The sequence below is a fragment of the Gopherus flavomarginatus genome, chromosome 12, assembly GCF_025201925.1.
Source record: "Gopherus flavomarginatus isolate rGopFla2 chromosome 12, rGopFla2.mat.asm, whole genome shotgun sequence".
Taxonomy (NCBI): domain Eukaryota; kingdom Metazoa; phylum Chordata; order Testudines; family Testudinidae; genus Gopherus; species Gopherus flavomarginatus.
Window position 1 is genome coordinate 29969090 of NC_066628.1, and position 26575 is coordinate 29995664.

At 43.7% G+C, this 26575-nt stretch overlaps 1 protein-coding gene across 1 annotated transcript in view; it reads left to right on the plus strand.

Moving 5' to 3' along the window:
* NTN1 (netrin 1) overlaps positions 1 to 26575 on the plus strand; it is a 214924-nt gene that overhangs the window by 112060 nt on the left and 76289 nt on the right. Inside the window, exons 4-5 of the mRNA XM_050919332.1 lie at positions 17704 to 17853; positions 21215 to 21268. Of these exons, the coding sequence (XP_050775289.1) occupies positions 17704 to 17853; positions 21215 to 21268 (204 nt within the window). The remainder of the gene's footprint in view (positions 1 to 17703; positions 17854 to 21214; positions 21269 to 26575) is intronic.

The window sequence follows — 26575 nt, forward strand, 5'->3', positions numbered from 1 at the left end:
AATTTCATTAAGAAAACGAATCTTCCCCCTCCAACTTGCAATTTCAGCTCAGTATCAACACAGAGTCTCAGCAGAATTATAAATCTTCACTGAAGGATTATGACCCACCCTGCGTAAAAAGTTTGACCCTATCCTTCCTGAATTTACTGCCTTTCACTCATCCAGACACAATATGGAAATTTCCCTTTTGGAGACAGATTGGGTCAACTGTCATGTAGTTTCTGTGATTGCTGCGTGTACTCCCACCTGTGTGTGTGTGAAGAGCCTCCAGTTTTGTATCTGCACACACAGTTTGGTATCTGTGCATGTGACGATTTCTCCAGGTTGCACACACGCATGCTGCTAATGGTAATACGTCTGCTAATGGATGCACTGGCAGACACTGCAGGTGAAGTGAAAGAGACCACTTGAAACTTGTTCTCCAGCATGTTATTTATTGCTGAGTTAGCCACCAGGCCTGGATCCCAGTAACTTTGCTCAGTGCCAGCTTCATGAAAATGGGGACTGAAGGGTCCTTGAGATCAAGAGGGAACCATCTAATGGCAACTAACCATGCTTCCTTTAAGAAAAGCCTTGTGCTGTCATTTGGTTAAATAACAGGGTAATTCCATCCTAACTCCTGCTCGGTATCAGGAAATAGAGTGCAGGCAGGAACACCACTTAAGGGGCCTTTCAGACATTAAAGGGGCAGTATCTTTGACACTCTTGGGCTCTGAGCAGCCTGGTCGGAAGAGGGAGAGGGCCCCATAGCCCCACCAAATGCCCAGAGCTAGCTCCGCTGTTTCACTTTGGCCCTTTCCTCAGAACATCAGTGGGAGTTTTGCTCATTGGGACCATTCCTGGCTTTGTCGCGGGTCTTCTGAGTAAGCTTGCGCAAGTCTCTGTGCCTCAGTTTCCCCATCTGTAACATGGTGTTAATGATACGGAGCTCCTTTGTTGTTGTTGTTGTTATAAAATGACTGGAAATATGAAATGAGGGAGAAGGTGAGTATGAAACAGATAACAAGGCAAATAAATTAAAGGAAAGAGAAGAGAAAACAAGACACAGCAAAGGACTTTGTTGAAAGTTGTGCTAAGTGTTAAGATTCTGTTCTGATCCTGCACCACTCTTTTGCATGGACTATCGGTACAATGCTTTTATTTCACAACTTAAAGGGAGAATCTCCCATGTTTTTTTCTTGCTTTCCTCTGCAAAGACATTTGCCACCGCCAGAAGTAGAATGCGAGATGTGATGGACCAATGATCCGATGGGAACATCTGTGTTCCTAAACTCTGTTCCCAACTGTCTCATGTTTTAGAGTCAGATTTACCTCCTTTCCACTCAACTGGGTGCTTAGTGCTGGTTAAACTCCAGAAGAAGGCTCAGATCGCAGGGTCAATAAGGAAATGTGCACAAGTGACTGGATAGGTATCTTATGCTTATCAAATCACAGGAACATCAGGAGTGACAGACTGAAACACACCACAGGTCCATCTAATCCAGTGCCCTGTCTTCAACAGTAGCCACTACCAGCTGATTTGGAGGAAGGTTCAAGGAAACCCATAGTGGACAATTGTGGAATAACATGTCCACAGTTAAAGTCCCTCCTAATCCTCATTCAGAGGATGCCCTGAAGCAGGAATGTTTATTTCCCCCTTCCAGAACTCTTGGCCTTATTTTTTATTCAGTAGTTTGTTTTGCTTTTTGAATCCTTACTGTTATAACTCTGAATACTGTTGTTAGCCCTATAAATGTCTAGTCCTTTCTTGAATCCTGAGAAGCTCTTAGCCTTGATGATATATTGTGGCAACGAGTTTCCCTGGACTATTGTTCACTGTGTGATGAAGAATTTCCTTTTATCGATTTTTAATTTGCCGCCTTTCAATGTCATGGAATGTCCCCTTGTTCCAGTACTTTGAGAAATGATGAACGGAATTGCTGGACCTATCTTCTGTGTGCCATTAAGTATTTTGTATATCTTATGTCCCCTCTTACATCTCCTATTTAAAGTAAACAATCCAAGCCTTTGCAATCAATATCTGAGGTTTTTCCATGACTCATCATTCTAATTGCCTCCTTTATTCCATTTTCTTTCTGAGATGGGGTGACCAGAACAAAGAAGAGTTCCCTAGGTGAGAGCTAACCACTTATTTATATAATGGCATCATAATATTTCTGTATTATGCTCTATCCCTTTCCTTATTCATCCAAACATTTTGTTTACTTTTTGGACTGCAGCTTCACACTGACCAGAGGTTTCCATGTAGAAGTTCACACTGATGCCCAGGTCTTTTCCCAGAGTTGTTACATTAACCTAGAGCTAAGTAAGATGGTTCAAATTATTCGTTCAAAGGTGCATCACATCAACCAACATTGAATTCCATCAGATATCATGCTGCCTACTCACCTAGCTTGGCTACATCCCTTGGGAGTTCCTCACAGACTTCTCCATTCTTAACTAACCTCCATAATTCCGTGTCACCTGCAATCTTTTTGCATCTGGAAAACTGGGCAAGAAATCACCCATTGCTAGTCATCTGTCTTTTATGATTGCAAGTCACTGACCTCAAAATGTTACATCGTGAAACTGAACCTAGAGGCAATACTTGGATATGCTGAAGAAATTGCTTCTATCTTACTGGCAGCTACTTGCACAGCTCTGGTTCTGATGCCTTTCATTGTCAGAACTTTCACCATGCTTTGGCCTCAGCAGGTTGAGGAAGAGGGACAAATTCTGTCCTTAGATGCATGCTTGGAGATCTCATTTCCTTTGGAGGGAGTCACCCTGTGTGTCTGAAGCAGAATTGGGCCCAAAAGAGTCACCCTTCGTTATAAAAGCTCCCCCTTTTTCTTTTCCCTTCCTTCTTAAAGCTGGATCTGAGTCATAGAATATTAAGGTTGGAAGGGACCTCAGGAGGTCATCTAGTCCAACCCCCTGCTCAAAGCAGGACCAATCCCCAGACAGATTTTTACCCCTGATATTAAGTGAAGAGATGAGCCCAGTCCTCAGTGTTTGGACCTGGTGCCTGTTCAGGACAACTTCTGATGAGTACTCCCAAGAACTCCTGTTACTACATTCAGCTGACCCAAAACTTCCCGAGCGTTGCTCTACATCAAAGCTTCGAAGGATTAGATTGTTATCAATAAATGTCAGTAAACATTGATTTGAACCATACATATACCAACAAACAAAAACTATTCCCATCGATAATCATCAAAATTTACAGATAAGGAAAGTAAGAAAAATGCTACTTGAGAACTTATTAGCATTTGATTGAGGGATATTTACTTTGCGTATTTTGATATGCGATATTGACACTTTGTGTTGTAACTTTAATTTTTCGAATCTCAGCATCTACTGCTCTTGTATAATTATTATCTGCCCCCATAATTTCGCATACCTGTGAAAACTTAAATAGATTAAAAAATTAAACGTGCTTCTCAATCAACATTGCTATTATCCATTGAAATTATCCAAAAATAAAAAATTGGATTCTGCCAGGCCTAGCTACACCTTCCCTGAGATTCACCAGGGCATGCGTTTATTTTATCTAATCTAGTTAAATGTTTATACCACCCTCATCACTGCAGTGTCTATGTCTGGGCATTCCAATTCCATGTGACCAAGTAGGTTGTTTAGTTTTTGATAGGGTTACAAACATCTAGCACTAGGTCATAGTTTTATTTACAAACATTGTCATCAGAAAAACAAATTCGGTGAAGCTGAATTACAGAAGTGCCAGACCATCACATTGAAGGTTTCCTTATACAACAATATAACTCCTATAAGTTGTATATAGTCATTGTCTAAAACATTGCTGCAAGTTCTATTATGAAATTAACTCTCTCTTTGGGAGGGTTGTGCCACTGGCTAACTATTTGGCCTTGGGCAGATCACTTCACCTTAGTTCCGTGTCTGTAAAATGGGGATCATTTTATGCCCCTTTGGTAAAGCACTTTGAGAGCCTCAGATGAAAGTACTAAGTATGATTGCGCTTTAAAGTTATTTTTAACCAATTGAGAAGATATTGGTCCCAGTTCAGCCAAACACTTAAAGCCCATATCTGTTCATCACAGCACTTAATTTGCATAACTTCAAATGTACTTACTTTAATGGGACTTAAGCACTTGCTTAAAGTTAAGCAGGTGCTTATGTGCTATGCTGAATAGCGATGATTTGCTGAATCGGGGACAGTGAAGTATTTCTATTGCTTGGCACAGTTACCTAGAGGTTTCTAATACTTTCAAGCCAGATGGGACCCCATGAGAAAACCTCAGTCTTGTTGTCCCCTTGGTGCATATGCTCTCATTCTAATGAAATATAATCCACGTGTATCATTAGCAAGGAACAAAAGCGAATACTGGAAACCACACGAAGCCCTTTTCTCTTCACAACCAACAGTGACCCACCGTCTCCACTCAAGTGTATGGCTGTGTTGAAAGATGTGTGTTTGAGATCTGCTCCCCAGGATTGCTAGGAACCATAGACACCATTTCGTACTTTTAATCTTTGTTTAGCTAAAGCTTTCAGTATTTTCTTTCTTCACTGAACACTAATCCTCCCTATCTCTTACCCTGTAGGTGTCCCTGTGTCAGTGCTTGTTCTCCGTTCCTGCTCCTCTCTGACCTCCTCCTCTCCCTGACCTCAGTTCAGGACAACATAGTTAAATGCTATTCTGAATTGGAGCCAGTACGTTCAGAAAATGCCATGCATATAGGGCGAGCAGAATGGCAGAGACCAGGGCTTTGCAAAAGCCATCTCCCCTTGAAGGAACATGAGCTGGGTGATGTTCTTTGCCACGCACACTGAAGACTGAAGGCATCTGCCTCTTGCACCAGTTCCCTGCTGCTGCAGAACCTTAAACGCCAGATTCTCCCCAGTTGGCCCCGTAATTCATTACAAAAAAAAAAAAAAGCATATCTATGCTTGGGTAATACACCTGCTAATAACATCACGGTGAAGTCACATTGGTGCCAGAAATCATTTCAGCTGCAGATGGCTTAAGTCTTAAGGGAACCAGTGATTTCACATATTGCTCCCCCTCAGCCTCCATCCCGGTATAATTTTATTTTCTTTCAACCCTTTTAACTCTTCAGATGAGATGACTCTTTCTGGAACTCTGGCTTTGTCAGATTTCACCGTGTACAGGCCTGAAGCTCTGAGGTTTTATTTCTTTATGAGGGAGAGAGAGTACACGGTGATGAGTTAATTTCTAAACGACGGTATTGTTCCAGAAGACCTTGCCATATTTAAAACCGTCTTTCCACAATGTTCTTCAGCAACACTTCCCTTTCTTCTGGGACATCTTCTCTTGAACATTCAGAAATTTCTGAGACTGTCTTACATCCCTGGTGTCAAATTTAAAACAGATAGAGCTTATGGGAGGGGAAGGACCAGGAACAAGATGGGGCCTTTGACATCCCTTCAAAAAGGCTGAGAAGACATCTGGACATAAACAAGACGGTATCTCACTGGAACAATGTCTGACCTCCGGTGCAACTCCTAGAATGTTGCTCCAACATGTCCGGTCGACTTCCCTAGTGAAATCTCTGAAGTCAGAGTGTGCCCAGTTACATCAGAAGTATTCCCAGACCCTCTGCTTTTTGATCATATCTCAGCCTAGCAGCAAGGCACATGTGTTTGAGTGTCCTGCCTGCTGGAGTGCAGAGAGGCTGCTCTTCCACAGATGCTCTCTCTGTAATAACATCGGCATTTGGCTTTCAGGAATGAGCTTGTTTCATTCAACAAAATAAAATCTGCAGGATGCATAACAACAATCACATGACCACAGCCATGGTGGAGAAGAAATCCAGAGGAAGCTGCTTTGCACTGACTAAAAATAACCTTTACTTGGCATTTTGGGGGGGAACGAAGGACCAGGGATGGGTAGCCAGGATTGAGGAACACGGACCTGAACAATTACAGAGCTAACACAAAACTAATATTCTGCATCCAAAGCACCTCGAAAAGGAACAAAGACTGCGCTGGAAACGGGGGAAAATCCTGGCCCCTCTGCAGTCAATGAGAGATTTGCAATTGACTTCAGTAGGACCAGCCTTTCATCCTATGTATGTAAGAAGAGATTTTCAATGTTACCTAAGGGCTTTAGGAGCACACATCTCTGACTTTATATGGGCCTTGTGCTCCTCATTCCCCTGAGCACCTTCAAAAACTCTGCCCCATAATCATGAAAATAAAGGGGAATCTATTTTAAATATTGTAACAGGGTCAGGCCAGATGGCTATAGGAGATGTTAGAAGGCAGATATATTAGTTCCAGATTAAGTAGATCCCTTTTCTCTGGGTCAGGTAACAGGAGCAGTTCCAGAACAAGCAGGAACTTGCTGGAACCAACTAAGGTGGGCAGGCTAATTAGGACACCTGGAGCCAATTAAGAAGACACTGCTAGAATCACTTAGGACAGGCTGGCTAATTGGGGCACCTGAGTTAAAAAGGACCCCACTTCAGTTTGTAGCATGCATGCAGGGAGCTGGGAGCAAGAGGTACTAGGAGCTGAGAGTGAGAAGGTATATTACTGCAGGACTGAGGAGTACAAGCATTATCAGATACCAGGAGAAAGGTCCTGTGGTGAGGATAAAGAAGATGTTGGGAGGAGGCCATGGGGAAGTAGCCCAGGGAATTGTAGTTGTTGCACAGCTGTACCAAGAGGCACTCTAGACAGCTGCAGTCCACAAGACCCTGGGCTGGAACCCGGAGTAGAGGGTGGGCCTGGGTTCCCTCCAAACCTCCCAACTCCTGATCAGACACAGAAGGAATTCACTTGGACTGTGGCTTCTACCAGAGAGGAAGGTCTCTGAGCTGTTTCCTGACCCACATAGTGAATCTCTGAGGAGAGCAAATCTGTCAATAAGCACAGGACCCACTAAGATAGAGGAGGAACTTTGTCACAATATATAATTAAAATATGTATTTAAATATATTTTAAGTTGGCCTCTCAAATCTGTATTTAAGCTTCTAAATAAAAGTGACCTGATTTTTTTTTTTTTTTTTTTTTTTTTTTTTAAGCATGCTTGGCACATGCACATCCAACAGACTGCGATAGGCATTGTGGATTCTTGGCACTTCAGAAACTCAGGTCATTCTTAATTTGGTGCTTAAAAATAGATTTAGCAGCCAAACTTCTGGCACCCACGTTTGAAAATTGTGGCCTTTTATATTTAATTCTTTCATCAAGAACACATTACAAAATGAAATGTTAAAGGCATGTTCTGGCCCAGATTTCCAGAAATGACTAGTGATTTAGGTGTAGACATATTGGAGAACCAACTTGAAAGACCATAAAGGAGACCAGATTTTCACAAAATGCTGAGCACCTGCCTCTGAAAATCAGTTCTCCCTCAGGTTTCAAGCTGGGCACCTCAAATCACTAGTCACTTTGAAAACCTGGCACTTCATGCATATCTAGGAAAAAAGGAAAGAAAAATAAAACAAGTAGAGCTAGGTGAGAAATGGTTTTCCTGTCCTGTGAAACACTGAGAGATTGAAAAAAATTCCCATCCCAAATCAGGATGAAAAGTTGAAATCCTCAAATATTTGCAAACAAAAAAATGCTTCAGGCCAATCAAAACCTTTCATCATTTCGATTTTTGACCATTAATTTTTTTTACTATAATTAGTTTAAATTTCAAACTAGAAAACCAGAATTTTTTGTTGTGCGTTTGTTGAAACGAAATGTTTTGAGAAGTTTGAAACTATTGCCAAAACGTTCATGAGCTGAAAAATTGGTCCAAACTGACCCTTGTCCGTGAACTGTTTCAGTTTCAACAATCCGTCACTTTCTCATGAAAAATGTTTTGTCAGAAAATTCCCAACAAGCTCTAGAAATGAGTTAAGTAGTGGGTCTGATCAGAACATTTCTGCAGGCCTGCTTCCCTTCTCTCCAGTATTGCAGGAGCTCCCTGCTCTCCACAGTCTGCCTTGTGCTATTGCCAGAGTTTTCTCATCCTCTGTGCTTAGCAAGTACACTTTGATCGATAAGCCAAAGAGTGAAGTGCTGTGTAGGTAACAGCCAGCAACAGAATGCGAGCACTAGGTCATGTCTACACTACAGCCGTACAGGTAAGTTGCTGCAGCTGTGCTACTGTAGCAAGATAGGGCATGTCTTCATTACTGCACTGCATTGGCACTGCTGCATCAATACAGCTGCAACAGTGTAGCGCATGTGGTGAAGACACACTGTAACTACTCCACCTCAACAAGAGGCCAAAGCTATGTTGGCGGGAGAGCGACTTCCACTGACATAGTGCAGTGGAGACACTGCTTTAAGTCAGTGTAACTTGCGTCGCTTCGGATGCTGTATTTTCACACTCCTGAGTGACGTAAGTTACATTGACTTTAGCGGTAATATAGACAAGCCCTTAGTATAGATGCTCCGTAGATTGACGGAAGGTTTTTTCCATCTATTTAGGTAATCCATGTCTCTGAGAGGTGGTAGCTGGGTTGATAGAAAAAAATTTCCATTGACCTAGCCAAGTCTACACCAGAGGTTTGATCAACCTAACTATGTCACCCAGGGTGCAAAATTTTTCACCAGCTTGAGTGATGTAGTTAGGGCAATCTAATTTTTAAGTGTGGAGCAGGCCGTAGAGATCAGCACAAAATGAAGATTTTTTTTTCAGCTTTTCATTACTGAAAATGTCAGTATTACGGAGATCATTGCTGCCGGGTTGTTGGGTGTGGGAACTTTAATATGATCATTGCTTATAGGTAGCTGAGCATGGGCTTTGTTTGCAAGCTCCCTAATAATTGTCCCATTGTTCGCATCTCCAAAGCCAGCCCACACCATGAGTGACCAAAGACTGGATTTATTATAGTTGTTCAAAGTCTTATTCTGGATTAATCAAACTTCTTGCTCCATGGGGGCTTTGTGGAACCTCCCTGGTGTCATGTCACAGAGAAGATGCCCAGTAGAAGGACTGAGTTGTGAGGTGAGAAATATAAGGCCACTAACGATGCTGCCCTGAGCTCTAGTTCCATAAACAGGAAATTAGGACATTGATGCACAGCACAGTGGCAGGAACACTTTGATGTGGAAAGGAGCTATTTGATTTTACCTGATAGGGAAGTGAGTTAGTATTTCTGTTCGCCAGAAACCTCGGCATCTCCTAAGGGATGCGAAGAGGAACCCAGGTGATACTGCACTAAACTCAAGGAAATAAATATTCATTTGCAGGAGTAATGTAGCTGAATGCTTCTGCTAAAATGATCAGCAGTAAATTAGCTAACAATGTTGGTAGTTAAATAGTCATCATGAGTGTTCAGAGTCAACACACTGAAGCTGCTGTGACTTCTGCTGTAGCCTCCCCTCCCAGTGAACAGATCTGGTTGGAGAGGGATGTGGCTAGGGTTGCCAAGGGATGTGACGGATTGGTGCATTCCCATGAGAGCCAGCTTCCACGGAGTTCTCTCCACAGCATAATCCGCCTTTGCTGGAAACCCTAAGGGAGGGCTGTCTGCTTTCCCTAAGTGTGAATCAACCTGACAGTGCAAGAGTCCAGCTAGGCTATTATAGATCATATCTCTTTGCATCATCTTGGGTGTGGCTATGTTCAAAGTGAAACTGTGTGGATGTCTGATGTAGGTGAAATGTCTCTGAATCTCCAAACAATGTGACACTCTCCTGTTCTGGGATTTTACTGAAAACCTAAAAGCCAAAAGCAATTCACCAAATCATTTGCCAAGGTTTAGAATCTTCTGGAAAATGGGTGGCTGAATTTTGAGGCTGGGGTCAAGTTTCAGATGAACATCTACCTTACTATGGCTTTTGGTGGAAATCATGCAGAGTTCAGTGGTTTCATGGACCTTCAGTCCCAAGCCAGGTGAATTTACTAGAATCAGGCTTTCCTGGTATGTGAGTTACTAAATATGATGTATCAGATGGACTGGACCCAATATCTCAATTCTTCTGTCGTTCCAGATAAAGCTCATGGGAAACCAGATTTTTTGTTCCATGGGGTAGTCTGACATTTCAAAATTTGTTTTCATTCTGAATCAGAACAAAGTCAAAATTTCCCACAAAACAAACATCTAGAAAAATTGACTTCAACAGTACTTAAGCACATATGTAAAGTTAAGCATATGCTTAAGTGGTTTCCTGAAAAGGGATACTTTCCTGAATTGGGTCCTTACTTACTAACCACTGCAAAGGAATAGATATTTCTCTGGGCTTAGTTCAGTATTTGTATTGACATTTTACTGCTCACCACAAAGCACAGAATGCTCACTCGAAACCCTGGGTTTTAAGTCTGAAACTGGAAGGTCTGAAAGCTATGATGTTATCATTGCAGATATGGTGCAACATGAAGAAATCCAAACACTTACCAGGAAATTAAGTTGTCTTTTATCCAATGAAATGGGCTTTGTATTGTTCTTAGCACATTGCAAAGGAACAAGTTCCTTTAAAACAGGAAGATGCAATTCTTAAAAAATGTGAAGTCCTTTCAGTCTCCCACCCCTGGGTGAACTGAATACCTTCTCAAAAATGTCACACTTGACAAGAGATAATCCTGGAAATTTGTCCTCCTCTTATCTTTCAACACATATGCGTTTGGAGATTAGCGGCTGAGAATACCTGTGACAAAAATTCAAGGATGGAAAAATATTTGCATTTTTGTAATGGCTGCTTGGTGACCTGCCACAAGCCAGACAGATCCTAACAAGTTCTAAAACATTTCAAGAGAATAGCTCTCTTTCTTTCTCACTCTCTCATTCACAGCCCTGAGCTTTGCTTTGAGGTTTTTTATTCGAAAGCCTGAAAACTCCATTCTAATCTCAGCTGAAGCATAAAAACAAAACAGTGCCTATAATCAGTCAGACCAGTGGTCTGTCTAAATACAGAATCATGTCTATAGCAGTGGCCACTATTGGATCAGAGGAAGATATAAAACCTCACAACAGACAATTTTGCAATAACCCATGCCCATGGGGGAAATTTCTTCCAGTCTCCAGGCAATTAGTAGTTGGCTTGTGTCCTGAAACAGGAGGTTTATATGTCCCAAGTATATATTTTAATCCTAGCTATTGCAACTGCAGATGTTCTTAATCTAATCCTGCTGTTGGGCCTTTGCCATAATGTCTTGTAGCAGTGAGTTTCACAAGTTAATTATGTGCAATGCAAAAGAAGCATTTTGTTTTATTTAAAATATGTTGCCTTTTAATTTCATTCTTGGATTTTGATTGACCTTCTGTGTTCTGTATATTATTTGGCATTCCTCAATAGTGTTTTTATTCATCTTCTCACTAAACTATCCTAATCTTTTCAATCTCTCCTTGTGTGGAAACCTTTCTATGCCTTTTATTGATTTGGTTGGCTCCCTCTATTCCTGTTTTTTTTTTTAGATGAACACAGTATTCCAGGTAGGACAGTCCATTGATTTATATGATAGCATGATATTATATTCATTGTTATTCACTGTCCCTTTTGTAATACTACCTAATATTTTGTTTGCTTTTCTGACCTCCACTATGCATCAGCCAGATGTTTTTCACTGAACAGTCCTCAGTGACTCCTAGATCTTTTTCCTGTGTGGTTATGCTTAATTTAGAACCCTTCAGCATGTGTGAATAGTTCACTGTGTTCTTCCCAATAATGCATTTGCTTTCGCATTGAGTTTCATCTGTCATTATGTTGCACATTCACCTAGCTTGGTGATTAGGCCTCTTGGAGGTTCTTCACAGTCATCTCTAGTCTTGACTGACCAAAATAAATTTGAGTCGTATACAAACTTTGCGATCTCCCTTCTCACCCAGCTCACTAATAAATACAATACAAGCACCACAAGACCTTGTAGACTGAAGCACCTCGTTGTTAATTTCTTTCCATGTTGAAAAGTGACCATGCAGTCCTACTGTTTTCTGTCTCTTAGCCAGTTTTTAAACTATCACTGAATTTTATTCCTCACTCAATGACTCTTTGGTGTCCTTAGTAGGTAGTTAATAATAACAGCAGACTCTTGTGAGGGACTTTGTCAAAAACTGTTTGAAATCCCAAATAAATAATCTTGACTAGTTTTCCTTTTCCCACTATTTTGTTGACTCCCTCAAGGAATTCAAATGGATTGGAGGGGTATAGTTCTCCTTTATCAAAGTCACTCTGGTTTGTCCCTGTCATGTGATGCTCATCTTGGTGTCACACAATTCTGTTTTTAACAGTTGTTTTAAGCAGTTTACCAGTACAGACGTAAGACCAACCTCTCTTTAGTTTCCAGCATCACCTCTGCTGAGTTTGTGAAAGATATGGATAGCATCAGGTATACTCATGTCCTGCACCATATCAGATTTTAATGAGAGATTGCATCTTTTATCTAGTAGCTCAGCCACTTCATTCTTAAATTCGTTCTGCTTCTTGGACATACGCCATCCAGTCCTGACGACTTGTTACTGTTTAAATTATCCATTTGTTTCCACATCTTGGTGTTTTTTTTTTGTTTTTTTTTTGATACCAAAGCCTCTGGCAGTGCCCTGACTTTATTACCTTCAGAAAGTAGACCTGGGATAAGCATTTCCTCAACATCCTCTGCAGTGAAGACTGACCAAGTTTTGTCTGATCTAGGTCAGTATAAAACCCTCAGAGTTTTATGTGGTTTCCACCTGTCAACATGGGCCCACTTAGAACTCAGGTCCCAGAGTCACTCTTCAACTTGGCCCAAGTTTGGTGAAAGATTCACACCCTTCCAGGAAACCTAGTTTTCTGCTTAGTTATTAACATCTTTGCACAACTCTGCATATTCTCAGACTGGACTGAGCAATCTCCTCTCCCCTCTGCCCTATATATCTCTGTGGGATATTCTGCACTCTGTTGGTATCTGGGTTGTCCATGGAAATTCTATGCATGGAATGACTGCAGAATCTGCAGAGTGGGTCCTATATAACCAGTGAGGACCAAATGTAAGGATTTTGCCCTAATAATGTCCCCCACTTCTTTTCAATCTCATGCTACAAATCAGAAAAGTTTTGGGAGCCACTTAATAAAGGGAGTTCTGAAATCCATTCAGGATTTGCCCTCCCATTCAGGAGGTCACAGAAGCCAGGCTGAGACTCCATGCTGAAGAGAATCAGTGGGGCCCCTTGATAGGGCCCATAAGGAGTCCAGGGTTCATTCCAGGCTCACTAACCTTCTGTGAGACCTTGGGCAAATCCCTGCCTCTGTCTGTGCCTGTGTTGTGCTCACATCCCAAATGAAGATAATTCTACTGATCTTCCTTTGTAAAGTGCTTATAGGAGCAAAGTATAATTAATGCTGAAGGAGACCTAGGGGTGAAAGTAGACAACCAGTTAGACATGAGTTGATTGTATGGAGTGTTGTTGTAGCTATGCTGGTCCCAGGATTTTAGAGAGACAAGATGGGTGAGGTAATATCTTTTGTTGGACCAACTTCTGTTAGAAAGAGAGACAACCTTACCTCATGCACCTTATCTCTCTAATGAGTTTACTGTGTGATATGGCTGTAAAAATGACAAAATCAGATTTGGACAGGATACGCAAAAGTATCACATCATGGGAGAGGGAGGTTGCTATTTATTTATATGGTGCACACAAAATCCTGCCTGTACAGACAGACCCCCTCTCCTCTAAGGTTCCTACCTTTCAGGCCTGATTCTGAGAGTCTTACTAATCATGAAAGCAATCTTTATTCACTGAAGCCATCCTATTGCAATCAATGGAGGCCTTCCTGTGGATAAGGATTACTCATAGGATGGAGGGCTTGCGGGCTCCTGCCCTATTTGAACAATACATGGGGAAGAGGCAACATGCATCACAAGGCGTTTTGTCTGCCACTCAGAACCCTTGTCTGATTTGCCTTACTGCATTTAACCCTTGCCTGGCTACTCTTTGTTCTGAATCCTGTCCTGTCAGCTAGTCTTTGATCTTTAACCCTTTCCTGACTCTGTATTTCTTTCAACCCTTCCCCAATTCCCTGTGTATTGTTTTCCTTTATAACCTTTTACAGTTTTAAACTATATCTTATTGCTGCTAACCCTTCCCTGATTTCTGATTAGCTTGTTCCTGATACCCTTCCTCACACTGCTCTCTCCCCAGAGGAGACCGCCTGTCTCTTTTGATCTTAAGTCTGGACTGTCAAAAAATTTCCATCAAAACTGTCTTTTGATGGAAAATTGGACTTTGATTAAACTAAATGTTTCACCAAAAGTGCCTGCTTTCTGTGGAAAAATTTTGACTTCAAGTTAAACCCACCCCAAATCAGAAGAAAACTTGCAGTTTTAAATTTTTTGATTAAAATTTCAATTTCTGTCACTTTTCTGCAGGAAACTCTCCTCCCTCTCTCTTTTCCCAACCAGCTCTGTGAGAGGCCAGTGGGAAGGTGGCAGGTTACCCATCCTCCCAGCTGCCTCCCTGAGAGATTTTCTCCTCTGCCTCATGCTGTCACAAGTCCTTCAAGTGAGCAGGGACATGAATACAGGGAAGGTGGAGGGCGCATCTTCATCCATCCCAAATTTCAAGTAGAGGGGGACACCTGTCCCCCCCAAACTCTCAACCATGTAGACATGGAAGTGGAGAAAAGGCATTGGATGGAAGGGAGGACAATTGTGCATCCTGCTGCACTCCCCTCTCCAACCTGAACCGCCCCTTGACAGCCGAAGAGCAGTTCAGCAGTTCCTGACTGTTGGCTCTATCCGCAGCTGGGCAACAGGGGAAGAGATGAGGCAGCTGCCCTTCTACAGGCTGCTCACTTGCCCCTCCCAGAACTCCAGGGGGAAAGATGGGGGAGGGGAGAGAGAGGCTGGGGGGAGGGGAAAGAGGAAACTGGAGATGGGGAGAGAGACTCCAGGGCAGAATATGGAAGCCAGAGTGGTGGAGGGGGAGTTTGATGGCAGGGAAAGGAGTGGGAATGGAAGGAATTTGAGGGGGAAGGAGAGAGCCAGGTGGGTGGAGGGAGGTGGAATTTGAGGGAGGGGAGGGGAAGTCAGAGGAGAGCTGTGGCATGGGGAATTTGAGCAAGAAAAAAGAAGCCAGAGGGGGGCAAGAGGGAATTTGAGGGGTGTGTGCCAGTGGAGGGGCAGGGGGATCTTGTGAGGAGAATGAGAGGGCAGCAGGAATTAAAGTCTGTAGAGTCAGCTTTGTGCCCCACTATTCTCCCCGACCCAAATTTTGGGCCCAAATGACTCCCCAACCTGTTACTAAAATTGAGAGGAGCAGTTCAGAGAAGATTTGCTTTGATGGTGTTAGGACACAGGGCCGCCCAGAGGGGGGAGCAAGTGGGGCAATTTGCCCTGGGCCCCGCAGGCGCCCCCACGAGAGTTTTTCAGGGCCCTTGGAGAGGGGTTCTTCACTTGCTCCAGGGGCCCCAGAAAACTCTCGCAGAGCCTGGGCCCCCAGACCTTCTTCCGCTCCGGGTCTTTGGCCACAATTTGGCGGCAGGGGGTCCTTTCACTCTGGGACCTACCACCGAAGTGCTCTGAAGACCCGCGGCGGAGGGTCCTTCTGCCCCGACACCTGCCACCAAAGTGGCGGGTCTTTGGTGGCAATTCGGTGGCTGGGGGCCCCCCGCCACTGAAAACCTCAGGCCCCCTGAATCCTCTGGGGAGCCCTGTTAGGACAGGCTGGGGCAGTTCTAGTGCCAGTGTAGGGGTGAGGGGTCTGTGGCCACCACCTTCTTCTATTTGCCATGGCAGCTGGGGGCATTTTCAGGCTGCCACTGTCAGAGTATTCTGGGGGACAGCCCCACTCTGTGCTCTAGGGAGTGAGCCCTCCCTCTGGGACACTGTGCTCCATTCTGTACCTCATCCCAGGCAAGCCTACCATACAGAGAAGGTCTAAGAGAGGAACAACAATATGTAGTGGGATGGAGGGACTGACCCCAGTAAAGCTGAGGCGTTGACTATGTAAAGTGTGGTTAAGAGGTGACCAGCATGTATGTGTATTGGGAGGGAGGTCTGGATAACAGTCTAGGTTTCTCAGAGGTGTTGTTGCAGTCAAGGATGAGCCTGAATACACACAAACGAAGCACAGAAAATGGGGCCCCGGCAATGCGTTCAATGAGACAAATGGCATCGGGACAAACTGGTGGGAATCACGAGGTTCCGTGGAGCGAAGCTGGATGCACAGAATGGTCACTGGCTGTACAAAGGGGGGTCCATAGTGCAGATTGGAGTATAAAATGTCCCAGAGAGACATGGTCTCCCCTTGATGGGGTGAAGGAATCCAGACTGCCACAATGGGGAATGGAGATGCACAAGAGGACCTACTGGCTGGGCCCTCTCAAGAGTCCATGATTAGCACCAGTGGGAGTTACTCAAACTGCTCAAACTGATGCTAACAGGCTGGAGTCCTCCAGTGGAATTCAGCTGAACCACACGCTCCCCTTCCCATGCCCATTCAGCTCTGCTGGCCTTTGGGCATAGGCAGCAGGGCCAGCCATTGCCCTGCCCTCACCCAAACCCTCTGGATGCTAGGACCAATGGGGACACTCAGAGGGAGAGGGGTTTGCACTTCTTAGAGGGATTGTGAATGAACTCTGCAGGAGAATGCTAGAGGAGGAAAGGAAGGCTTCTCGCATCTTCCTCATCTCTGCCCATCTCGGTGGGGCAGGCCACAATCTGGCCCTAAGTGTGTAGCATATGAAAAACAGGGATGTTAATGAGCCTCTGTGCCTGTATTCATGAAGTGTTTTGATAGTTTCAGTCCCTGATGGTTTTTACAAACAGCTGCACAGTAAGTGACCTTGTGGGAAATTAACGTAGTGTCATTTCAAGTGCAGATTTTGCATCTCCTTTCACGCCCTTCACATCTGCACTAAAACCTCCATCCACCTGAAATGGAACAGTGGGACATGCCACCAAGTGGGTACCCCAGGCTGGGAAAAAAAGACAAGGGCATTTCATTCCTGCGCCCACAGTACCAGCTGCAGGAGATGCTGCTCAGCAGAGAAAGGGTGAAAGGAAAAGTAAGAAAGTGAAAGGGAAAGTAAGAAAAGTAGTTTCTTACATGAGAGGTGAAATGAATTCGGACCTTTTCTGAAATCAAATGGTTTCCAGCTAAAATTTCTTGCAGCCAGCAGGTGTGAAACTGCTCCCTGAATTTGTTTTCCTCTCTTAATGAACTGGCCAATAACATGCATTATGTGACTTTACCATCACCAGCTGGCACTGGGTCCTGAATCACCATGTTTATCTGCCTCTCCCTCTCCTGGCACTCCCAGCCATGGAACGAACACTCCAAACTCAAAAACTCCTAGAAATAATCAATTGCAGCATCACAGGGTGGATGTCATCACAGCAATGCTCTAAAAGACCCCGTGCTACCTTGGCTGCTCAGGTCTACATAATCTGGAGGCAGATAAAGCCTCCACTAAACACTATCCACTTGGTTTGATGTAACTAGGTGCGTGTTTTGCCTTCAAAATGTGTTTGGCCTGAGCCATGTCCTCAGCAATTGGATTGTGGGCTTGTTCATCCCCTTGTGGTTTCTGACTTGCATAGTGACTGTTTAAATCCACCTCTATAAATTGCCACCTTTGTTTCAGGTTGACGAGATTGCTGGCTACAGACATGCAGTAGCATTAGATTGGATGGATAGCTGTGGAAACCTTGTGGCAATCACTGCTACTTTTACCTAGTCCTACAGCTCTACTGTAACACGGTCTCATACTATAGGTGGCGCTCTTTGATATTGTTGCTAGATGACATTGTACATTTTTCCCCTCCCCCACCTCTGACCCTTTTGTTGTGTGTTCCCCCCACAGCATGCGATTGCCATCCCGTGGGTGCAGCTGGCAAAACCTGTAATCAAACCACAGGTCAATGTCCCTGTAAAGATGGTGTGACTGGCATCACGTGCAATCGATGTGCCAAAGGCTACCAGCAAAGCCGATCTCCCATTGCCCCTTGCATAAGTACGTGGACCACTCTTTTTGAAGTCTGTAGCATAGTGGAATTAACCTTTTAAAAATAACAACAGCGACTCAGCCACTGAGACCTGAATGAGCCGAATGGTTACTAACACCAGATTTTATATGCTCAATTACCAGTGTTAAATTGAAAACACATTTGTGAACTCCTAGTTGGACAGATTGCATGTACTGTGTGCATATATGCCGTAGATATATGCACAGATTACATGCATCTCAGTTGCCACACTGGTTAGTTTATGTGAGTGCAATTTAAAACCCGCTTAATCAAACAGCTGGGTACTTTTTAAAAGGGCTTGATTTTTGCTTTGCAAACACTTCTTTAATGCAATGGGTGTCCTGAGTGTTTATTTCCTTTGAGATATCACCACAATCTTGGTTCCTATGGCAAATTGCTATGATGTTTTCCTTTCCTTGCCTTGTATTGTCAAAGGCCTTCAACTGAAACCAGCAGATTGCCAGGGTTCATTATTAACAGTTGCTGTCATCCTAAAAGCATATCGAAAGCAGCTGAGCGCTCTACAAGGACGCACACCCAGACTGTTAAACGGGACTGTACACTCACATGATCCAGCCAGAAATGTGGAACATTTGACTTTTTTATTTGTCTTTTAAAGTTTTTATTAATCTTCCGATTGAAAATACACTTTAAAAACGGCAACAGAAACAGGCACCAGGCTGCAACCTCCAAAGTTTCCTCCTTTTGTAAAATGCCAGATCCCTCCCTTTTATACCCCCTTATGAACCAGCCTTAGGGAGATCCACATCTGCACAGCCAGCCACAGTGTGTTCTATGTCTCAGTCAAATGCTAACCCCTAATCTCTTCAATTGAACCATTCGCTGTGCTGCCTGTTGTCTTTGCTGTTGTTGGATAATTCTGTCCACCCGTGATATGTGTATGGTTGTTTCAGTCCCTCTCTCTCTAATTCTGTTAAAGAAACCAAATGACAAAATTCTAACCGTTAAAATCAAAACAAAACAAAACCACAGTAGTCTCGGAAAGCAGGAGGGGCAGTAGACAGCAGCCTTCCTTGTCTATGCTAACTTCCTATTGTTAAGACAAAAAGGAAGATGAAGGTTGAAAGAATCAAGTCTTTATCAGAGACCATGGGTCTATTTCAGCATTGTCCATTCCCAAGGACTGCCTGAGATGATGACTATTTCTAAGTATGGAGAGATACTCCTTCTCTGCTTTTATTACTGAATCAAGCATGCATTCCATAGTGGGTTTTGGTCATTTGAGATTCATTCTTTCCCATGTTGCAATGGGACAGCAGGAGCCAAAAGCAGATGCTTGTTTCCCAAAATGCCATAATCTTGACACTTCACTGTGCTTTGCAATGGATATGTGCAAAGGTTTATCACTACCATCCCCAACAGCCATGGTAAATCAGAGGGTAAGTTGCTCCTTGCATCACCTGCCCTGGGTTGTATTGCACTAAATAAAGACAGACACAGAATTTCAACGTGATTAAAGTGAACACAATGAGGAGCATGTTCATGCCGACTCATGGGATCAGCCTGCAAAACAGTCATGTTGCTGGAGTATCAGCCTGCTAGAATGCTAAGGTGCTCTCTAGTGGCTGGATGTCTGGCTTTCCATATTGCTGGCATTTTAAAGAACATGCAGGCACTCTGCTCTGCCTTTGACAGAAAACATGATGATGTCTGAAGGCTTTTAAGCACTTCCCTGATTAGTTCTGCAGGAGATTTTTTTCCTGTTATTACTGGATTTTAATTCTTTTCATTGTAAAATATTGTTTTAAGGAACCCACACATTTTGGGGGTTCAATTTGAATAATTTCAGAACTGAGGACTGATTACAAATCCTGTTCCTATATGTGTATATTGTCACGACAATTTACGAACCAGTGAATATTCTTTACAATGATGATCATCAAGAGGAAAGTATATTTTAGTTGCCAATCAGTAAAAATTACCTGTCCCAGGGCATGAGGACAACTATAATTTTGCAGGTCCGATATTTCATGAAATACACGTATGCCAAATATATGCAGCCAAAAGCGTTAAAACTTATATAAAATCTGCTCACTATGATCTCTAATTTTTTTCAAGCAATAGCACAGTTTCATCCGTAGAAAATGTTAACCAGCATAATAGATATTTTTAATGCAGAGCAATGGTTTTTGTACTAAGCATCTTTTTCATGACACAGACAGGGAGGAAGCCGGTAAAGTTTGTCTAGAACAGGTTCCTCCATCTGTCTTTAACTTTCTGATTCAACTCTCTGATTTACCATTGCCTATATTTTCCCCATTCAAAATCCAGTAGACTTCCATCTTTCATAAAATTCACAGCCCATGTAAGGAACAGGAATACGCTTATGGCTAAATATCCGACAGACATACATCTGTATGGTTTATACTGATTTCAGAGGGAGCCACACAAGTTATGAAGAGAAGGATTTCAAGCATTAGTATGTCTGCTATTTTCCTCTGGCTAAATTCTGCTCTCAGATTCACATAGAGGATTTTGACTCATATTCTGTTCTCTTACCAGGATTTTCACATGTGAACAGAAATCCCGGCACTTTTCTCTAAATATGCAAAAGTTTTCATTCCATGTGCACTGAGGAAAGAATAGATCATCTCACTGCACTTAGGATCATATCCTGCACTCCATCCTATTGACATCACTGTGTTCAGTTAGAGTTGGGCATGCAGATCCAGGGCATTATTGGGCCTCAAATGTGTATCAAAATACATAATATCCTATGACTAGGAAATCAAAGCAGGGAACATTTCATTAGAAATAGAGGTATTTGTATTTCCTTTGAGGTGTGAGATAAAATGTCTGTCCCACCAAGGAGATACAACAGGGTTCATACATGACACATGGCATAGCCTACTGCACTGGAAAGAAATGATTTGCAAAGATCATTTCCTGAAACATGCATCCACACAACAACTGAGCAGAAGAAGCAAACATTAGCATCATTCTCTCTTTCCGTTGTTTGACATAGCCTAGAACACAGTTAAAACTGGCTGCTTTAGCCCCAGGCCATCTTTTGAATGTTTCTTATTTATTTAAAAAAATAAACAGATGAACTCCCAGTTCCTATATTACACCCACCTGGGCAACACAAGCAATTGTCAACCTGGGGCAGGTTCTGTATCCTTCAAGAGCATCATTGGCTCTCGAGTGTAACCCTTTGCTTTCTCACTGTGACACATGTAAGACTGTGCAAACAACTCCCCTGCAGATGGAGTTAGTAAAAGCAAGTAGGATGTGTGCATAGCCCAATCTTATCTGGAGCTTGAAATAATGCCCCCCTCCTTTTTTTATCCTTTCTTTTCCCTTCCTGTTTCTTGTTCTCCTGCACAGAGATTCCTGTTGCTCCACCCACCACTGCGGCCAGCAGCGCAGAAGAACCTGCAGGTATGTTATTTTCCTTTCTTTTTTAATCCACTCCACTGATGGGTGCATGGATGGAAAATACCTTTTCAGTGCAGAGGAGGGAGGCTTCCTGGATAGGCAAGCAAGAGTGAAAGCCATTTTGGGGAGAAAGGCAGGGGAAATGGGAGATTTTCGCTCCACAAGTACCCCCTTGGTTCTGTTAACTATACTGAGATAAACTAATACCAATTAAAGGCCAAGACGTGCTTGCAGAGAGAAGATCCAAAATGCCTGTGCAGGTGGTCGCATCCGGGACCCTGCATCATGTGGCTGCACAGATAGAAACGCAGGGAGACTTTTCGGAGGAGGCACATGGTGACTGCATTGGCTTGGTTTGTGTGTATGTGACGTTCTAGTCTGGGGTTGCCCAGAGTGGGCCTGGAACTGAAACACCATGACCAGACTGAGATAAGGACTAGAAGCCAAGTTTCACCCGCGTGGTTACAAATCTTCCCTTGTCTAGTGACAGTGAGGCTAAAAATGGCTCCATGCCACCACAGTGCCTGGCTCAATTGTTCTTCATCAGCAGGGCAAAAGTGATTTGTCTTTTGCTTGCCCCAAACGCTTGGGCAAGCCAGGATGGCACATTCGCTCCTTACAGCCGATTGAGCCAGGGCGTGTAGGGGAGGGATTCCCTCCACCGTCAAAGAGAAGCTGGGCTAGGTTTGGGACAGAGATTCAGTGCAATGTGCTGGCTTGGGTGGGGAGGGGGGAATAGATGTGCATGCACTTACACCACTGCCCTCCACTCCTTATGCCCAACACTAGTAAAGGCAGGAGGATAATCATGGTATGAGCCTGAGCTTTAAAGCAAGATCATCTGGTTTCTAGCCCCTCTGTTGCAATGGAGTTCCAAGGGGCCGTGGGATAACCATGGAATATTTAGGTGGCTGTGGATTTGTTATAATGTCCAGATTGACAGCCTCAGTACAGTGTCCCTGATCCAGGATAAACCTGAATCTTTCTGAGAAAGCCCAGGCACCTCATGACGTGCGATTCATGCTCCTCCTCCTTGCACTAGAAACAAATACTTTTATACAGTGCAGATGTTGGAGCTGAAGACCTCAGAGCTGATTCTTCTCTCACTCACACCAGCTTTACACCAGTGCAATCCCACTGACTACAATGGAGTTACTCCTGATTAATACCAGCGTATTTCATAGAAGAATGCCCACCCCTCACCCCAGCTCCCATGTCACAAAGTGATTTGCCAGAGATTTATATACAGTTTCCTTGAGGCCTAACATGTCTTAACAGGCAATTACAATGCAAGCAAGAGGCCCCCAGGAAAGTGGACATAACTGATGATGTCCAAAGACTTGTAGATTCCTGCAGTATTTGAACAGAACTGTCTCTGTGCAGGACTTTGGGAGCAGAGGTTGTTTGCTTTTGTCCCAGCAGTGTAGGAGGATTCATAAATTAGGGATTTTGTACTAAAAGTGATGGATGTCGCCTTCACTTGAACTCAGTCCCTTGCACTGTTTGGTGGCAGGACTTTTCACCCAGTGAACTTTCAGGCCAGTCACATTGCTCCGTACTTAGTAACCCTTTCCACGACAGGGACACCTGGAAAGTGAAAGGGTGAAGGCTTTAGTTTGCAGTGTCATGGAAAGTTGAAGCCTGCTCAATGTTTTCTTTAGCACTGACGTTTAAGCCTTTGCTCTATTCCTCCTGTGTCACTCAGTCACAGCAGCAGCAACCCTGCATTTCAACTTGTCTTGTCGGGTTGATTGGTGGCCCAGATTAAAGAGGGGAAATCTGTTGCTCAGGTCAAGAAATATTTGAAGCCTGGAGTCTGTAACTCTCATCTATGCCTCATGAAGACTGTTCACTGAACTGCAGTCCCCATGGCCCAGGTACGAAGTATGAATCTGTGCAAAAACAAACTCCTCCCAAACTGTATGTCCCCTAACCCGAGTTTGGTATTGAGAGCTTGCACTGACATTAGGTCAGTTTGTTAACTGTTGTCTTTTAACGTTAGCAAATTTGTACATGTGATGACAGGAGATTGATGCGTGTTTCAACAATAAATAAAACAGTAGTAAGAAGGATTAGCAACAGAGGCAGCCCTGCAGAATTGGAACAACTAAGTTTGAAAATGCTGGATGTTTGGGTCTTTGTTACACATTTCACAACCACAAATCTAAACCTTCCTTGTTACAGCTCCAGCTTGTTTTCTCTTGTCTTATCATCTTTCACTGGGAAGAACTATTGCTCCCTTTTGTCCTTAGACTGTCATGGTGAACTTCTGAGCAATTATCTTCTGACTCTCAGAGTTCCTCCAGAAGTTTATTTTCTAAGTTTTTCATTGTCTTTGCTACTTTGTTATGAGTTTCTTCCAGTTTGCAACCACCTCATTCTTATGCAACGTCCCCAGTACTAAATGTGCTTCCCTGACTAAAGCCTCTCATTGATACTGACGAGAGGTAATAGTTCCTTCCTAGGGACCTGGCTATTCTCAGTGGAAATGCATGTGTAGCCTTTTATTTTATTTAAAGCAAATTTTGTCCTGGGGTATTACACCACCGTGGGTTCAGCTCTGGTGGCTACAGTTTCAAGCTCAGCAAAGTGAAAGTCACCTCTGCGACTTGCTTCAGATGTAGAGTCTCTAGGAGCACACAAAGTCCAAGAGTAGTGACCACACATTATAGGATTATAGAAGTACAAGGTGGATCAGTAGTTAGAAGAGATAATTAGGTTTTTGGTGTATAAGTAAGTAGGACTGAAACACAAGGCCTATAGACTGCGGCCTGTAAGATTTTAGCTTAGCCATACTAGGCTATAGAGTTAAGAAATGCTTGACATAAGTAAATGACCAAAGAATGACCTTGTGCCACCAGTTTATGGGAAAACATGTACCAATGGGTGATATTGCAGAAAATTAACTCCAGTGGCCTTACCAAGGTTTCTGACCATGATAAAATGGACTGGATTCAGAATAAGGATAAGAGAGCTGTATCTTACATTGGCATATCTCTTTGTAATGTGTTTGTTTTCGAAGTTTAACTGATATCTGTGGCAGTAGTTTCAGACAATCTCTCTTTAGAGAAAGAAAGCAACTTGGGACCGATCACCAATAACCATCCTCCGATTCAGCACCAGTGAGAAAGTGAGCTCACAAACGGAGAGGAGATGAATAAGATGTTCTATGCCGTTTATTTGTTTAGCTGTCTAGATGAAAAGCATCTGGTTATTCCTTCACCCTCAGTAGTGTGCTATGAAATACTGGAGGAAAATGACCCTTTCTAGGACCTTTGAAATGTTGTACAATTTTTAATCTGTTGAAGTGTAAAGATTAAAAGGCGTCAGCTGTCTGATAGCTGCCAAACCACTGTTGTGCTGCTGAATGCACAATATCAGGTGTATCCAAAAACTCTAATGATTTCCATGGGATGCTAATGAGCGACAGCAGTGCAACAGGTGCCAGAGGGAACAGGCTCTAAAGGGCTCATCTGGAAATATGCTTGTGACAATCTGGTTGGAACGCTAAAGGAAACGTTGTCCCATTGCTCTCCCTTGACAAAAATCAAATTGCCAAAGGAGCTAAACCCAAAACCTTCACCGGTGCTGTAAATTAAGACTTCTTTGGGATGCGATACATATCATGAAGGTGCTGAGGGACATCTTTGCTGTTCCTGAAATGTGTGGGAATGTACAATAACCCAGTCTCAGTCTGGGGGACCCCAAAAGGTTTCAGATTAAGAGGAGTACATAAGTGTAAATTAACGGGCAGCGAAGGGACTAATCCTGACAGTATTCCAGTGGGGGTTTGACAGCAAGTTCATTAGGAGATTCTGCAGGCTGCAGTTTGTAGTAATACTGAGTCGGCTCCATCAGAGAATGGTAAATTCGAGCATAAGGTCTGGCTCAGACCCGGTTAGAGAAAGGCAGATGGAATATTAAATTTGATGCTCACGGGGTCTGGTTATCGTGGGGTGACTCACAGATGGAGTTAGCATGCTGTCTCGAGGCCAGGGAACACTGTGTTTTTTATGTCATGCCTTGGGGCCCTCTCACAAGCACTTCCCAATACACTGCAGTGTGATCAATGTCAAACCAGAACACTGGTGCGTGTATCAAAGGCCATGCCGATGAATATGGACATTCTGTAGCCGAGGAGATGCAGACGTGGACTCTCATGGCTACTCTTCTGCCTAACTTGGTTTGGGGTGCCTCTCCAAAGAGAGCTCTGGTAATGGTACTGATTGCCGGCATAAACCATGGTGATGGTGACAGTGTCAGTGCATAGGGCTAATGGGTAACCCCTGAGCTGCTTTGTGCACGGATCTCAGGAGGCCGTTTTGCTGGGTTGAGAGTGCTGGAGGCTCATGTCCTCCCCAGCCCCTGGCAGCAATGATACAAGCTTGTCCCACCTCAATATTCCACTGCCCCCTCTTCCCCACCAATGTACCACAGCCCTGCCCTGGGTTCAGATGCTGAGAGGGCAATTCAGTCTGCACAGGTCCCCAGTATTTGCCCTGAATTACCGAGACAGTCAGTCAGTGCCCAATGTCATCATGCATTTGGTACTGTGGACACTCGCCCTCTCGGAACTGGACTTACACCAACAATTCATTTCACATGCTCATCTGAGCAGCCAGCAGATCAGCTGGGCAGGTCCCACTCGGTTGCCTAAGTTGTGTCCAAAGCATCTCTTGGTCTGATTCTGATCTCCCTTTGGCTTTACACTAATGTTACCTTCCTGGCTTCAGTGGAGTAGCTCTGAATTTACACTGAAACTGAAAGTGAGCTACACAGATCAACACATATGTTACAAAACTGGTTGGGTTGGGTGGTATTTTGTTGCAGCTGGTTCACGTGACCGTCCCCAGCATCGCCCATCAGGGCTGCTGGGAACACATGCAGCGATGGCTTGGGCTGCTGAAAGTGCCTGGATTCTGCAAGTCTTTGTGTGGTGTGCAGAAGCTAGCTGAAGGTGAAGGGTGAGAGGAGGCTATGCTCAGGCATGAGTTATAGTATGCAAGGTTCAGCCTGATGCACTGAGCTGTGGTAAGTTATAGCAAGAGCAAAGGCTAACAGAAAGCATGAAGGGCAAAGAATGGGTGTGTCTGAGACGATACTGGCCATAGGAGGATCATCTTGCTGCTGAGGTGCTTCCTGCTCCGAGTAGCCCAGTTGCAATGAAGCAACACACACTAGTGCAAGATCTCAGACTTTTACCTATGCCCAAATACATGCCCCACTCCATACCTGTGCTGGACAGGCTCAACCTTAAGAGGCTATATACCAGTATGTTGAATTTGTTGCTGCTGCATTGTTGTCCTCTGG